General features: G+C 37.6%; 1 protein-coding gene across 1 annotated transcript; it reads left to right on the top strand.

Annotated features, from left to right (window-relative positions):
• Positions 1-6,836: 6,836 nt before the first annotated feature.
• LOC132186311 (homeobox-leucine zipper protein ANTHOCYANINLESS 2) lies at positions 6,837-12,793 on the top strand. The gene is made up of 9 exons (XM_059600217.1): positions 6,837-7,743; positions 7,830-8,047; positions 8,163-8,280; positions 8,372-9,049; positions 9,146-9,247; positions 9,328-9,540; positions 10,845-11,019; positions 11,107-11,474; positions 11,938-12,793. The coding sequence occupies exons 1-9, from the start codon at positions 7,549-7,551 to the stop codon at positions 12,334-12,336; spliced, it is 2,466 nt and encodes an 821-aa protein (XP_059456200.1). The 5' UTR covers positions 6,837-7,548; the 3' UTR covers positions 12,337-12,793.
• The last annotated feature ends 2,132 nt before the right edge of the window (positions 12,794-14,925 follow it).

The following is a 14,925-nucleotide window of genomic DNA, read 5'->3' as shown; positions in this document are numbered from 1 at the left end:
TTCATGCATAATGTATACCCAAAAAAAAAAAAAAAAAAAAAAAAAATCTGGACCATAAAATAATTCATCGTTGCTTGCTTATATCTGGGGTCGTTAAATGTAAACGGGTGGAAATGGAGTGGCATAAATACAGCAGCTAAGGCAATGGTGTGGTGGGCCTTGGTCTAAGTGTGGAAATAGTGTAAAATAGTCGTTCTCTCTCTCTCTCTCTCTCTCTCTTTCTCTCTCTCTCTCTCTCACTCTCACAACCTGGAGGAAATAGTCATGAAATAGGACCTCCATGAATGGATAGAACGTTGAAGATCTGAATGGAGTCCCGTTCTCAAATTGAGGGTGATGGGTCATGTTGGGGGAGGGGTGTGGGGGTGTGGGTCTATGGATGGCAACATAACCCTCACCCACCTCCATTGCCTTTACAATAACTCTTTTATGGAACTTGTTTGGTGTTGAATTTTCAAACCCAATGAGGATTTATTTATTTTGACTATCATTTTTAAGCAGAGTTATGTTGTTCACTTGTTTGCACACAAGGAAACATTATGTGCAAAGCCCACTAAAGACAAGATTAACAGAGGCATAGATGGACTTGTAATGCGAGTGATTCACGGGGATTAATGGATATAAGTCTCGTTAGCATCATATCATGGAGACGAAAACCCTTGTCGTCTCCCTTACCAAACCACTTGGGAGTAAGCCCCTTGCCACTAAGCCAATTCCTCCAGAGGTGGCGGGTGTATGATACATTTATTTTTTTGGATGAGGCAAAAATTTGAGGCACTATATATAAATCTATAACACTATTTTTTTTTTCTTAGGTAATGAATCTTAGTCGGTCCATTATTGGATGAATTGAGAGAATGTAGTTGATTGGTAAGGGTGAAAAGATAACCAAAAAGGAAAGATACATAAAGAAGTGAGCTGGACTTCCTAATTGTGGCGACAATTGAAGACAGCGGTAGCTAGCTAGATTCAATCATAGTTGTCTAATGTTTTAGGTTTGAGTGGTTGCTACGTGGTAAATTATGGTTCTTGTGTTCCCTACTTTGATGCCTTAATGCAAGGAATAGGATCCTTAACCATTTCACGGTCCAATTTTGTTATATTATATTTAATGGTGTATATAGTGCTACATTATTTAAATGACACGATAATATATTCATCATGTGATAGAAATTAAAGAGAGTGATAGCTGTTCTTCATGTTAGATTTGCGGCAAATTCTGGCCAATTTCTCTAAAATCTTTTTCATTAACAGCAGCTTCTAGTTTGAGGTTTAGGCAAACCGGGATTTCTACTGCACCATTAGAGTTGATAGTTTACATTATAACAAGAAAAAAAAAATAGAAAATTTTGCACTAACAAATCATATATGTATATATGTTATGAATTTGAAATTACATTACATGCATGTTATGCCTAGTTATTTTACTTTCATGTATTTATATATATATATATAGCATTTTTTTTTTTTTTCTGTCAGCTCATGCTGCTTATATTGCAGGTAAGAAAAAAGTGAATGAAACTTGATATGCCAAACAACTTCAGCAAATCAATGCTTGATATAAATTTGTTTAGTTGGTGATCAATTAAGAGTTTTGATGGTGGATCATTCATAGTCGATGATCGATGAGGCATTCAAGCTTTCATTGATTTAATTAGTTCCTCCCACCCCCACCTCCCCTCCCAAAAAAAAAAAAGGAAGTTCATAATAATTTCTATGAATCCAATTCCTATGGAAATGAAATTTGTTTCTAATATTATTGATTTAAACATAAGCAAAGACGGATTTATGGTGGGAGTGGCCCTGGTCCCCCCCAAATTACAATTAAAAAAAAAAAAAAAAGGTTTTAAGGTAAAAATAAAAAATAAAAAAATAAAAAAGTATTTTTTGCCAATTGGTCCCTCCTCAATTTTTTTTTTGGCCCTTGGTTCCTCCCCAAATTGAAAGTTGGATCCATCCATGAACATAAGGAAATGATTTCATATTATTTAGATTAGTTTTTATTTATGACATAAATTTTCTCCAAACCAGTTTTGAGGAAATATCATCTAACATATTTAAAATAGTGTTAAATGTTTATAAACATTTAAAACACACATTAAATTCTTAAGGTCATTAATAATAATTTACTAACTTAGACTAACATTTTAAATATTTATAGACACTTTGCACTATTTTAAATTAATTGAAAGATATTTCTTCCAGACTAATTTGAAGGTCCTTTTATTTATATGAGTCAAGCTTGCACTATAGGTACCCAATATGATGACATATTTAGCTAACCTTGAAAAACTATGTTTTTGTTTTTATCATTGTAAATATCGTAATAATGTGATAAATAATTAAGTATACCCTTCAACTTTCCGGCAGAAAAAACCAATCATAAATATTGTCTTCAGGATAGTCATGCATATATCTTATAATAGCAATAAGATAAATCATGAACTTTACATTATCATAATTTCTCAATTATGTTTTCAAGAGGTAACTCAATCGGCTAGGACTACGCCTAATAAAGCATAAATCACTAGTTTGAATTTCCATCTTCCTCTTGTGCGGACATGTCAAATAAAAAAAAAAAAAAAAATTGAATAACAATGACGCAGTTTAATTAAGATACTACTGACATGAGCCATGAATATTAATTTATGACTAATTCTAGTACCATTTCATTAAATGGTCATAATTAATTTATTTTAAATATACTAGAACCATAATATAAAATATAAACCTATCACAAATAAATATTTGTTACAAGGAAAGAAACCCTAAGCCTTGTGAAACCCTAAGCCCCCTCCAAAGCGCCGCCGCTTCAAGGGAGGAGGGATGCCCGTTGCCTGCATCCCTCCTCCCTCCCCGATTTTTGTTTTAAGTTTGTTTCTGTCTTTGGTTTTTCTGTTCTGTTGTGATTGTGTTCTCTTCTGGTAGGTACTGCTTTTGGGGGTTTTCACTCGAACTCTCCCCCTCCCTGTTTGTTTGTGTGTGCCGCCGATCTCCTCCGCGCTTGCTTCACTGCTCACTGCTCGCTGTCGGGTCTTTTCACGCTCCCCTCCCGTGCCAAGCTTTTTGTGCCACCTTCCGCGGCGGTTTCCGGCCAGCTTCCGATCGGCCTCCTCCTGCTGCCGTGACCCGCTTTGAGTGTTTTTCGCATTTATTTTTCTGTTTTGTTATTTTCCTGTTTTGTATTTCCTTTGAGTTCCCCTGTAGTTGGTTTTATTTGCTGTAATTTCTTTTCCTGCATTAATTTTATTGTTCCATTTATTTCCCTGTATGGTTTTATTTATGCTTGTAATAAGACTTTCTCCTCCTGCTTTGTTGCGCCCGGTTGCTGCCCGATCTTACTGGTCCAAACCTTTGAGTTGTGGATGTGAAATTTATCCTGGCTTTCGAGTCGAGAAGGATGAATATCGGCTTGTGGGTTTTGCTCTTAAGGCCGAGGAATAAGTATCGGCTTTGGGGTTTTGCTCTCAAGGCTGAGGAATAAGTATCGACTTTGGGGTTTTGATCTCAAGGCCGAGGAATAAGCGCTACCTATGCATTAGATGGTGTCTGTTTGATGCAAATCTGAGTTTTCAACCTGATATTTAGCCATAGGTTAGCGGATGCTGTGTTTTGGTTGATTTAGTCTGTTGTTGATGACTGTATCTTTAGCTTCGGCTATGATTTACTTCAGAGCTTTTTGCTCTGTTTGTAAGAGCTTTAGGCTCGCAACTTTTATCAATGAATGAGTATGATATGTTTCAAAAAAAAAAAATATAAAATATAATTATATACGAAACAAAAAAGCAAATTAGAAAAGAAAATGATGTGGAGCCAAAAGTGATGTAGATATAGTTTAGAATGGTTTATCTTATCTTGTCTTATCTTATCTTTTAGTCTTTTATTAGGTTTATTCGTTAGTTTGTTATTTTATCTTATCTTTCAGTATTTCATTTTGAATTAGGTTATTTGTTAGTCTTCTATTTGGTTTAGTCTTCTTTCATAGACTTCTAAACCAACTTTATTTCATTGTTATTTTAGGGTTAGGAGTCTTGGGCTATAAATATATGCTTATAGCCTTTAACAATTCAGTTGATGATTATTATTGAGTTTGTTTAATAAGAATTACTCAGAGTTGAGTTTCTTTGTGTTTTTCCTTAAACCATAGATATAATCTATAGTTTTTAAGAAGATTCCTTAGATTTTTATGATAGTCTCACAATCTTAGGAATATTTATCCCTTTTACTTGCTGTTTCTCTTGTTCACCACAATCCTACGCTGCATCAAAAAGCCTGGTAGCTAATGATAGTGAAATGTCTATATGTAACAAAAGAAAAGGTGGGTTCAAAGCTCAAACAAAAGTATGTTAATTGTTTCAAGAGGTAGCTCAATCGGCTGGGACTACACCTAATGAAGTAGAGGTCACAACTCACTAGTTCGAATCTCCCTCTCCCCTCTTGTGCGGACATACATATATATATATATATATATATATATGTTAATTATCACGTTTATGCGAATTAATTAATAGTTACAGTATTCTTCAAAAAAAAAAAAATAGTTACAGTAATTAATTAATGGGCATAAACAATCGGATAATATCCTTTCCATTTCAGTGAAATGATCCTCTCCAGTCTCCAGTGGGTATTGTGAAATGGCTTGAAGACTTGAACCTGCATTATTGCTTCAAAAAAAATTATATATATATATATATATATGTATATATATTATTTCTTTACACGAGTGAAGAGTTGCACGAGGACTTAACTAACACTTTACACTTCAACAATGGAACGCAACAATTTTATCGCTATGAACATTAATCATCCAATAATTGACAATTTAATTAAAGAAAGCTTATAGTAATTTACACCACTAATTTGATTGTGGGTATTAATATGCATGACGAAGCATGTTTGTATTTAGTAGACTAGCTATCAGGTGACAATTCTTTTAATTCATCCAGATTTAATATATATTTTTTAATTAATTGAAGGTATTAATATGTTACATGTTACATATATCATAATTAACACTATTTACCTATTTAAGGGGTCTCACGCAATGATTTATGAAGCTAACTATGGGGAAGGAGATTTGATAGAGGTAGTAAACAAGGGGCTTGATTTAAGATCTTTCAATTATTATTGACGGAAATCATGACCTGAAGTCATAACAGCCTTTAAATGAACCAATTCGTTCGATAATCTTTTTGTTTTAACTCAATTTGTGATTGCAGATACTCGCTCACGACTATAAAAACAAACTTGATTATTAAGTGACACATACCTGAATCATTTGATGAAACTTGATTAAAGCTTGCAAGTATAGCTCGTATACACATGTTTATATATGTGTATTAACATATACTAACGTTGTATTAACAAAAATATCAAGTTAGTATAATTTAACCAACTAACTAACTATATAAGCTTAATTATGATTATATATAATAAAAATAAATAAAAATGAAGCACACTATGAATGTGTGCGCACTGCTCAGTGCTTGCTCTTGTCAGCTCAAGCTTACCAATGAAAATTTAGTAAAAGTAAATTTTTACAAACTTGGGCCCGAACTCGGCTTGGATCACATATTCAAAAATAGAATAACCTAGTTCGAGTTTAAGTTGAGGCGAGCTTCTCGAGTACTCAACTCGGCACAAATGACATTTTCAACAAGCTTGAGTTTAGCCATTGAGCTTGAATACACATTTTATAGTTCGACTCGAATAATCATAATCATAAACGAGACAATCTTAAAATTTTAAAACTCGACTCAACTCGATTACAACCCTAGCTAGTGACCCCAACAATATTATTTTACATGAATATTAATTCCAAATTTCACGTCGACCTAATATATTAACTTCCAGTATGGAAGTATTTGACTACGTTTTCTGTCATTGATTATTATGTTCATAGATAAATATGAAGATCTTTCTATTGCACATTAAAAAATAATAGCCGTTTGAATATAAATTTAAACCTGGTATACTATTATTTGTAAGCCATCTGGGATCTATTCCTATCAATTTTTTTTATGATAAAAGTTTAAACACCCCTCAAACTAATTTTCAATTGTTAATATCACCTCAAACTTTAGATTACGTCAAATACATAAAACACCCCTCAAAACATAAAACATTTTTCACTTTTATATACATTAAAAACAAAAAACAAAAAACAAAAAAAAAACAAAACAAAACAAAAGATCCACAAAAATATAATTAATCTGCCACGTTAAACTTAAACAAACACAAAACTTGAAAACCTAAAGAGTAACCCTCCAGTAACAAAAGACTTTGGTTTCGTTGGTGTGTCATTGCATTAGGGTATTGAAATAGACGTTGACGTCTCAAATATTAATGTCGGTTAATTTTCGCGGTAAAATGATTGATGAACCTATTTTAACTTGGTAAAAAGTTAAAGACCTTATAATTAAAATTGAAAGCCCAAGTATTACATCCAAATTAGATGAAAACTTAAAATGATTAAATATGATTTTTTTTTTTTGAATAAAAAATTAAAAAAAAAAAAAAAATCCTTGGCTCTTATTTGGTAAGAGCTAAGACCCTTGATTTTGTGTGTGATTTGTTTCTAGAAGTGTAAGTTTTCCTTTTGCCAAACTTCTGAAAATAAAAGTAAATTCTATAATAGTTGTATTGCAACAGATCCTAAAAGTGAAAATCCGGGAAAAGCTGGATCTGAATCTCTGTGGTTGTAACTTCTTTTTTTCTTACAGCTCTGTAAACAACGGGGTTAAAAGGGTGTACATATTTTTTCCGACCTTCTTCGCAGACTTCTAGAGACACAGAGTGAGAGTCAACCTAACCCTTTTTGGAGGTATGTATTTGTAAGGCTTCGAAGAGTCCACATATTGCGTTTTATCTTCACCCTTAACTCTCTCTCCCTTTTTCTTCTGCCTGCAGCAAAGCTTTCCTTCTCTCTCTCTCTCTCTCTCTTATTTTATTTTCCTTTTCCAAGTGCTCTAGAGCTTCAGCACAGTCAAGCATGCAGAGAATGAGATAACACTCTTCACTTAAAACTAGGGTTCCCCATTGTTGCCCAACCCACACCCAGTTTATTAAAGCCCTTGTTTTGGACCAGTTTGCAGACCTAGCTAGCAACCAAAAAAAAAAAAAACTAGACTTGTAGAGAGAAATAGAGAGAGAGGGATAGAGAACGAAGAGCCAAGCAGGAAAAAAAAAGTGTTTGCTTGCCTTCTTTCTCTTTCTTTCTCTCCAATCTAAAACCAGTTTCTCTTGCGGAGAGGGAGTTGGAGACATTTGGGGGCCTTAACCTTTTGTCTCCTCTATCCTCTCTGATTATTTATTTATTTTTTTCGTTTTATTGTTTGCTTATACTAATTTGTGTGCCTGTTCTGCTTCAAAAAAGTTGTTCTGCGAGAAACCCAGTTGGTTTTTTTAAGGATTATTGTGTTTGTGTGAAATAAGATTTTTACCCAGTAGAGGTTGTAAATTCTGTAGAGAAGAAAAAGAAGCAAATCTGTGAAGGGAAGGGAGGGAGAGGGTTATAGTGGAGAAAAGAAAGAAAAAGGGCCTTCTTTGATGAGTTTTGGCGGTTTTCTTGAGAATAGTACGGGTGGTGGCGGTGCGAGAGTCGTGGTCGATATCCCTTACAGCAACGGCAACGGCAACAACCACCACAACATGCCGTCCGGTGCACTCGTTCAGCCCCGCCTTGTCACTCCGCCTCTCACCAAATCCATGTTCAACTCCAGCCCTGGACTCTCTCTCGGTCTTGTACGGCCACTCAGATCTCTTTCTTCATATATGATTACCATCTTTTCCTTTCCTTTTCTTTTTCTTAATATGATTTTTTTTAGCAGCAACCAAATATAGATGGGCAGGCGGATCATGTGGGTAGAATGGCCGAGAATTTCGAGACTAATGGTGGGAGAAGGAGCAGAGAGGAAGAGCACGACAGCAGATCTGGCAGCGATAACATGGACGGCGGTTCTGGGGACGACCAGGACGCAGCCGACAACCCTCCGAGAAAGAAGCGTTACCACCGACACACACCACAGCAAATCCAAGAACTCGAAGCGTATGGCCTTCTCTTACAAGCTTCACTCGGTTTTTCTTTTATATATATATATATATAACAGGTTCTTGATTTTTTCTGCCTTTTTTTTTTGGGGGGTTAATTTTATAATAATTAGTCTGTTCAAGGAGTGCCCTCATCCTGATGAGAAACAAAGAATGGAGCTTAGCAAGCGGCTTTGCTTAGAAACCAGACAGGTGAAATTCTGGTTCCAAAATCGCCGTACCCAAATGAAGGTAATCATAAAAGATCAAACAAGAACAACCTTACTCACGTTTCTCCATTCTTAGGATGAAACTTGATTTTTGTCCTTGTGGTTTGGAGCAGACCCAATTGGAACGCCACGAGAATTCATTGCTCAGGCAAGAGAACGATAAGCTTAGGGCCGAAAATATGTCTATTAGGGATGCGATGAGGAGCCCCATTTGCTCCAACTGCGGCGGCCCAGCAATTATTGGAGAAATTTCACTCGAAGAGCAGCATCTTAGGATTGAGAATGCCCGGTTAAAGGATGAGTTGGACCGTGTTTGCGCGCTCGCCGGAAAGTTTCTGGGCCGTCCGATTTCATCTTTGGCTGCGTCAATCGGTCCTCCACTGCCAAGCTCAAGTTTGGAACTTGGGGTGGGGAGCAATGGTTTTGCTGGCTTGAACGCCGTGCCTACAACATTGCCTGATTTCGGTGTTGGGAATATTTCCAGTGCTTTGTCGGTGGTTCCTCCGCCGGGTAGAGCAGGGGGCGGCGTGACGGCTCTTGATCAGAGGTCAATGTTTCTAGAGCTCGCTGTGGCTGCCATGGATGAATTGGTTAAAATGGCGCAGACTGATGAGCCCCTCTGGCTCAGGAGCTTGGAAGGTGGGAGAGAGATGTTGAACCTCGAGGATTATATGAGAAGCTTCACTCCTTGCATTGGCTTGAAACCCAACGGTTTTGTAACCGACGCTTCCAGGGAGACTGGTATGGTCATTATCAACAGCTTGGCTCTTGTTGAGACGCTAATGGACTCGGTAAGCCATTCATCATCTCCATGGAAACATTTTATGTACGAGGTTGGATTAATATTAATTATATTTAATTAGCTTTGCTTTTTTTCGTTTTCATAGAATCGATGGGCGGAGATGTTTCCTTGTATGATTGCTAGAGCGTCGACCATTGATGTGATATCTAGCGGCATGGGGGGAACTAGAAATGGCGCACTTCAACTGGTAATTAACTAATTATGCTAAATTAAAGTTTGTCTTTGACTTGTCACTCAAATTAATTTGTGACAAATTTTGATTCTCAGATGCATGCTGAGCTGCAAGTCCTCTCGCCTTTGGTTCCGGTTCGGGAGGTGAATTTCCTACGATTTTGTAAGCAGCACGCGGAGGGCGTGTGGGCTGTGGTCGATGTATCCATTGACAGCGTCCGAGAAACTTCGGGTGCACCAACATATGCCAACTGCAGGAGGCTTCCTTCTGGGTGCGTTGTGCAAGATATGCCTAATGGCTACTCCAAGGTAAATTTCCATTTTTACCAACCTACATTTACTACATTTTGTGTGTTTGGACAATGAAACGCTAGAATTCACGTTTAACTTGTTTCCTTTTTACATTTATTGCTTTTTTCCAAGTTGGTGGTCTTCCCCTTTAATGAGTTTGTTGAAGCAACTGCAACTTTACAGCTTATATATATTGATAACATATTAGAACTTGAATTCCTACTTAAATGTTATCTTATTTACATATAATCAATTGAATACTCGAATTCCTAAGCCACTTTAGAGCTCATGCATTGGAGAAGTTAGTTTGTCTAGCAATTACTCACTACATCACTGCATTGTCAGCGCTTAGTTTGTCTCCCAAAACAAGTGTTTTTGAGTGTCTCGAATAATATCTGAAGCTTCCTAGAGTCTTATTAAATTGGGTTGGATGCTTCTTCTAGTCTCAATAATTTCCCGAATCGAGGGTACCATATTATTTTATCAATAGAAGCTGCTATTGCTCAAATTCTGTACCTTGACACATTAATTTCATATCCTTTATAAGTAAATGGTATCGTAATCTTCAACATGGGTTGAATAAAATACATTTTTGATGTTTCTATTCCAATCTTTGATGCTATCTTGGTTAAGACCCCTAGCTTATTTAATTAATGTGATTATTGAACTGGTTCCAGCCTTTGATGTGTCCATTTCTTCCTCACCAATAAAAAAATGAGCTTATTTCCCATCATTGTAGACCTTGGAGTCAAACTCCAAGACTGGCTATTTTGTTCTTACATGAGTACCTAGGGCGAGTTAGAGACAAGTGCACATCTCGATGTCACCGTCCACAGTGCACGTCGTTCCCCTAAATCTTGCGCAAGCGTTATCTTCATATTATTTTATGCCTCTGCTCGAGGTCTATGTGATACCTTGTCTGTCTTTGAACCCAATCTTAATTATGCATTTCGAAGATTTCATTTCTATATTTTTATTCCAAGTATCTTCATTCATTGACATTGTGCATTGACGGCTTTGAATTTAAATAATTGAAGCGGGCATAGGAGAAAAAACTACGCTTTAATATATATAATAAAGAATTTCTGAAAACCCATCACTCACGAAGCTTTGACTGTTAGTCTCTTCCGCAGAAATGACAGTTCGATCTTATTTTTGGCAAAGAAATGGAGAAAATAGACATACCCAGAGGCTAAAACTGGGAAAATTTGACTGCAACTTTTCTGGATGATAACTGATATGCGAAAAGGTGTCTAGGTTTTTATGCTTTTGTACTTTCTGATAGTAAAATATATATATATATATATATATATATAATGCAGGTTACATGGGTTGAGCATGCAGAGTACGATGAGTGCCAAGTCCACCAGCTCTACCGGCCGTTGTTAAGCTCCGGCATGGGTTTCGGTGCCCAACGCTGGATCGCCACCCTTCAACGCCAATGCGAGTGCCTAGCCATCCTCATGTCCTCCGCCGTCCCCAGCCGAGACCACACCGGTAAATTAATATATCGATATCCATCTTTGGCTTAATACTCGAGTTCATATATATACATGTTAACATTTGATGTTTGTGTTGCGGTAGCAATAACTGCGAGTGGGCGACGAAGCATGTTGAAACTGGCGCAACGAATGACCGACAACTTTTGCGCCGGGGTTTGCGCGTCCACGGTGCACAAATGGAACAAGCTCAACGCTGGGAATGTGGACGAGGATGTCAGGGTGATGACCCGGAAGAGCGTGGATGATCCCGGTGAGCCACCGGGCATTGTGTTGAGCGCTGCCACGTCTGTTTGGCTGCCCGTTTCGCCTCAGAGACTGTTTGATTTTCTACGCGATGAGCGGCTCAGAAGCGAGTGGGACATATTATCCAACGGCGGGCCCATGCAGGAGATGGCCCACATTGCCAAGGGCCAAGATCACGGCAACTGCGTCTCTCTCCTACGTGCGGGTGTAAGTCCCTCTCTCTCTCTCCGTTGTTCTTTGAATTTGTTACTTCCACTGTCTTTTTTGCTATCTTCACGTAGTCGAATTTTTGGTAGGAACAAAAATGAACACCAATGGCAATAATAGATAAGCTAATGACGCATGTGTCCCTGGTGGAAAGGTCAATCATTTTGTCGTATGTGGACAAAAGGACAGGTTTGGAATTTGGGAGTATCTATTAGGACAACTAGGAGCAGATCCAGGGACAGCGTTTGTATTGTTAACCTTTTTTCAAAAGTCAAAATTCAGGACAGTTGTTGTCGACTGCCAAAGTCAGTTTCTGACCTCAACTTTTTCTGAAATGAAAAAGTGAAAAAAAATAAAGAAGGAAAATCCCATCAGGGTTTGACTCGCTCCCTCTCACACTGTAACGGCCAGGTTAGAGAAAAGGTTATAATACTTATATACGAACACTGTGCTCTCTGCGCAGGCCATGAACTCGAACCAGAGCAGCATGCTGATCTTGCAGGAGACGTGCATAGACGCGGCGGGGTCGCTTGTGGTGTACGCGCCCGTTGACATTCCCGCCATGCATGTTGTGATGAACGGCGGTGATTCGGCCTACGTGGCGCTACTCCCCTCGGGATTCGCAATAGTACCGGATGGGCCTGGGTCGCGTGGGCCAGGAGCAACCGCCAACAGCAATAACAGCAGCAAAGGTGGCGGTGGTCCCCACAGAGTGAGCGGGTCCCTCCTGACCGTGGCCTTTCAAATCCTGGTGAATAGTCTCCCCACGGCCAAGCTCACGGTGGAGTCGGTGGAGACGGTGAATAATCTAATCTCCTGCACGGTGCAGAAGATCAAGGCCGCTCTACAGTGTGAAAGCTGATCAACAACTGGACCGGGCGGCTTAGCTGAGCTTGAGCTTTTAGCTGTAGCATTGTGGAGTTTCACGTGGAGTTGCATTGTTTTTTTTACTTTTTAACATGGACGCTCTGTGAATGGTTGTAGTTATTAATTATATCGGTGGTTGTGTGAAAGAGGGTGAAGGGCTGTCTTTAAGCCCTGTAAGTGAGTGAGTGAGTGAGATAAGCTGGTTGACTCACTGAGTTGGTGGGTGTTGAGTCAAGAACGAACCGCGCGTGGAAACTCCTTGCATGGTGGTAAGGATAGGAGTGTGTGCTTAACACAGGGCAAGGGTGGTGGTTCGGGTATTGACTCAGGTTGACCCCTAAAAAACTTTCGCAAAACGCGAAGCAGTGGTTTCATAATGGGTGTTTTGCTATTTATGAGTTTGATTTTATTTTTTTTTTAATTTTTTAATTTTAACTTCTGCTTTGACTTCTCGGACTTGTATTATTGTGGTTGTGTTGGCTTGGAATTTGGTTCTGTTTTAATGTTAAATCTAAATTCTAATATAAATTAAGTATATATATATAAATATATATTTATATATCCTTTCTATTACAATTCTTGAGAGGAGTGGCTGCACCTGCGACTCTGCGAGTGAGATGTGTGAATGGGAGCGTTGTGGTGACGGTGTGTGCATTAAATGAGGGAGCAGAGGCTGGTTGGAGAAAGCGTTGCCATCATTGAATGCTGAGCCATTGGCCTTGTCTACGTTTACGTGTACCAACCAATAGGATTCTTACACACGTCCCTGGAGCTTTATCGGACAGGAGGACGGTGAAGGGGTCTGACAGCAACGGCGTTGTATTGATTATGATTTCAGTTTTGGTCTTTTGCTCCGCTGGATAGTGCGTGACTGTGTTTGATGGATTGTGGGTAATCGCTAAAAGAAAAGATAAAATAAAACTTGATTTGTACGAGAGACGGAGATATCCTATCCAAAAGAACAAAAAAAAAAAAAAAAAAAAAATTGTGGGATTCATCATCATCATCATACATGTATTTGTTTGGTTCACCAGAAAAAAAAAAAACACTCACCATACGTCTTGATTGCAAACGGGTTTCATTTACGTAGGAGATTTTCTATTTTTGTTGGTTTCCGGCCTTCTCTTTTAGATAGATGAAGGTAAAATCATGTGAGGAAGAAGCCAGAAAATAGCTGTTTGGGGTCAAATCATCACGTTCAATCGGCAGATATGATAAGCATATTTTTACGAATGGTCCAAAGCAATTGATTCAGACGAATCGATATCCCTCTCGCCCAATCAAAACATGAAACAGTAATAACCCTTGAGAACAGTAAGTAAGTAAGAGAAGAGTCGTGCATGCATATGGTAGGTCTAATTGTTTTTCGTTCTTGGACTCTCTACTATTGAAATTTGAGCAGCCTCTCATAATTTACAAAGAATCTCAATCGGATTTATTGACCCCCCATTGCGGACAATTGTGCTGTGATACCTAAAACTAATCCAAGACCAAATCCTTTCTCACTAGATCTTTAAATATCTAATGAGATACTCTAAATCAAAGATGTCCAAATTAGATTAGACAATGTGATAAGGACACAAAAAACATGCATGGAAGTTGCACCACGTATTCTACTTTGGCCTCTGTTGTGATTGTTCATAATTCTCGCAAAGAGTAATATTATATATATTAGGTCACTATCTTACGATGCTTACGTAACACTATTAATTTACTCTTAGATTAGTGGTGATATAGTAATATGGTATATAACATTAATCTTTGACAAAAAGAAAAGGATATAGGATCATTACGGGGCTTTTCCATAGGCATTATGTCACATGTAATTTAGTTGGAAATCACCATAAGTGGTGGCGGTGATGATTCGGTGACCTTAAAGAAATTTCTATATGATTAGTCTAGTACTAAAGTGAGAGTTTGACTTACACAATAGGAATCTACAAACCTGATTAGTATTAGACGTCTTGATTTCTATTGAAGTCTTGATAGGGTGGGATTTAACTATAACTCAATCAGACGATAACTCAATCAAACTTGAGGAACTGCCTAATTGAGCAGGTACTAATGTTGACAAGGTCACCCACATGTAGAGTAGTCACTCTAGTCACCCCTTCCGGCTTTTTTAATTAAAAAATTAAAAAAAAAAAAAAAAAAAAGTGTAGGATGTCGTTTTAGAAGCCCCTTCGGATGCAAACATTATCAATTTCGAAAAATGTCCTCCGGATGGGCATTGATTATTGTTTTTTTAAAAAAATAAATTAGAAAAAAAAAAACCAAACAAACGAACAAACAAAACGGCTCCATTTGCTAAAAAAATTTAAAAAATAAAAATATTAACATACAAGTTAAACACAAAACACTTATAAAAACACAAAAACAAATTTTACTTTGATGTCCCATCAAAATATCTGTTTCAAATAAAAACCTCCTAAAATACCTTAACAAACAAAACAATTATGGCTATAGGACATAAATGGTCCTTGTTCTGTCTGGCTAGCAATTAATTTGGAACATTTATGTAATGCTTCACAAATAAAAACAATCAGTTACAAAATCTTAGCAGTGGAAGAGAATATACCTGAGA

This window comes from Corylus avellana, chromosome ca7 (assembly GCF_901000735.1).
Source record: "Corylus avellana chromosome ca7, CavTom2PMs-1.0".
Taxonomy (NCBI): Eukaryota; Viridiplantae; Streptophyta; class Magnoliopsida; order Fagales; family Betulaceae; genus Corylus; species Corylus avellana.
Note: the sequence above shows the minus strand (reverse complement) of the source record. Positions and strands in the feature narration are given on the sequence as shown.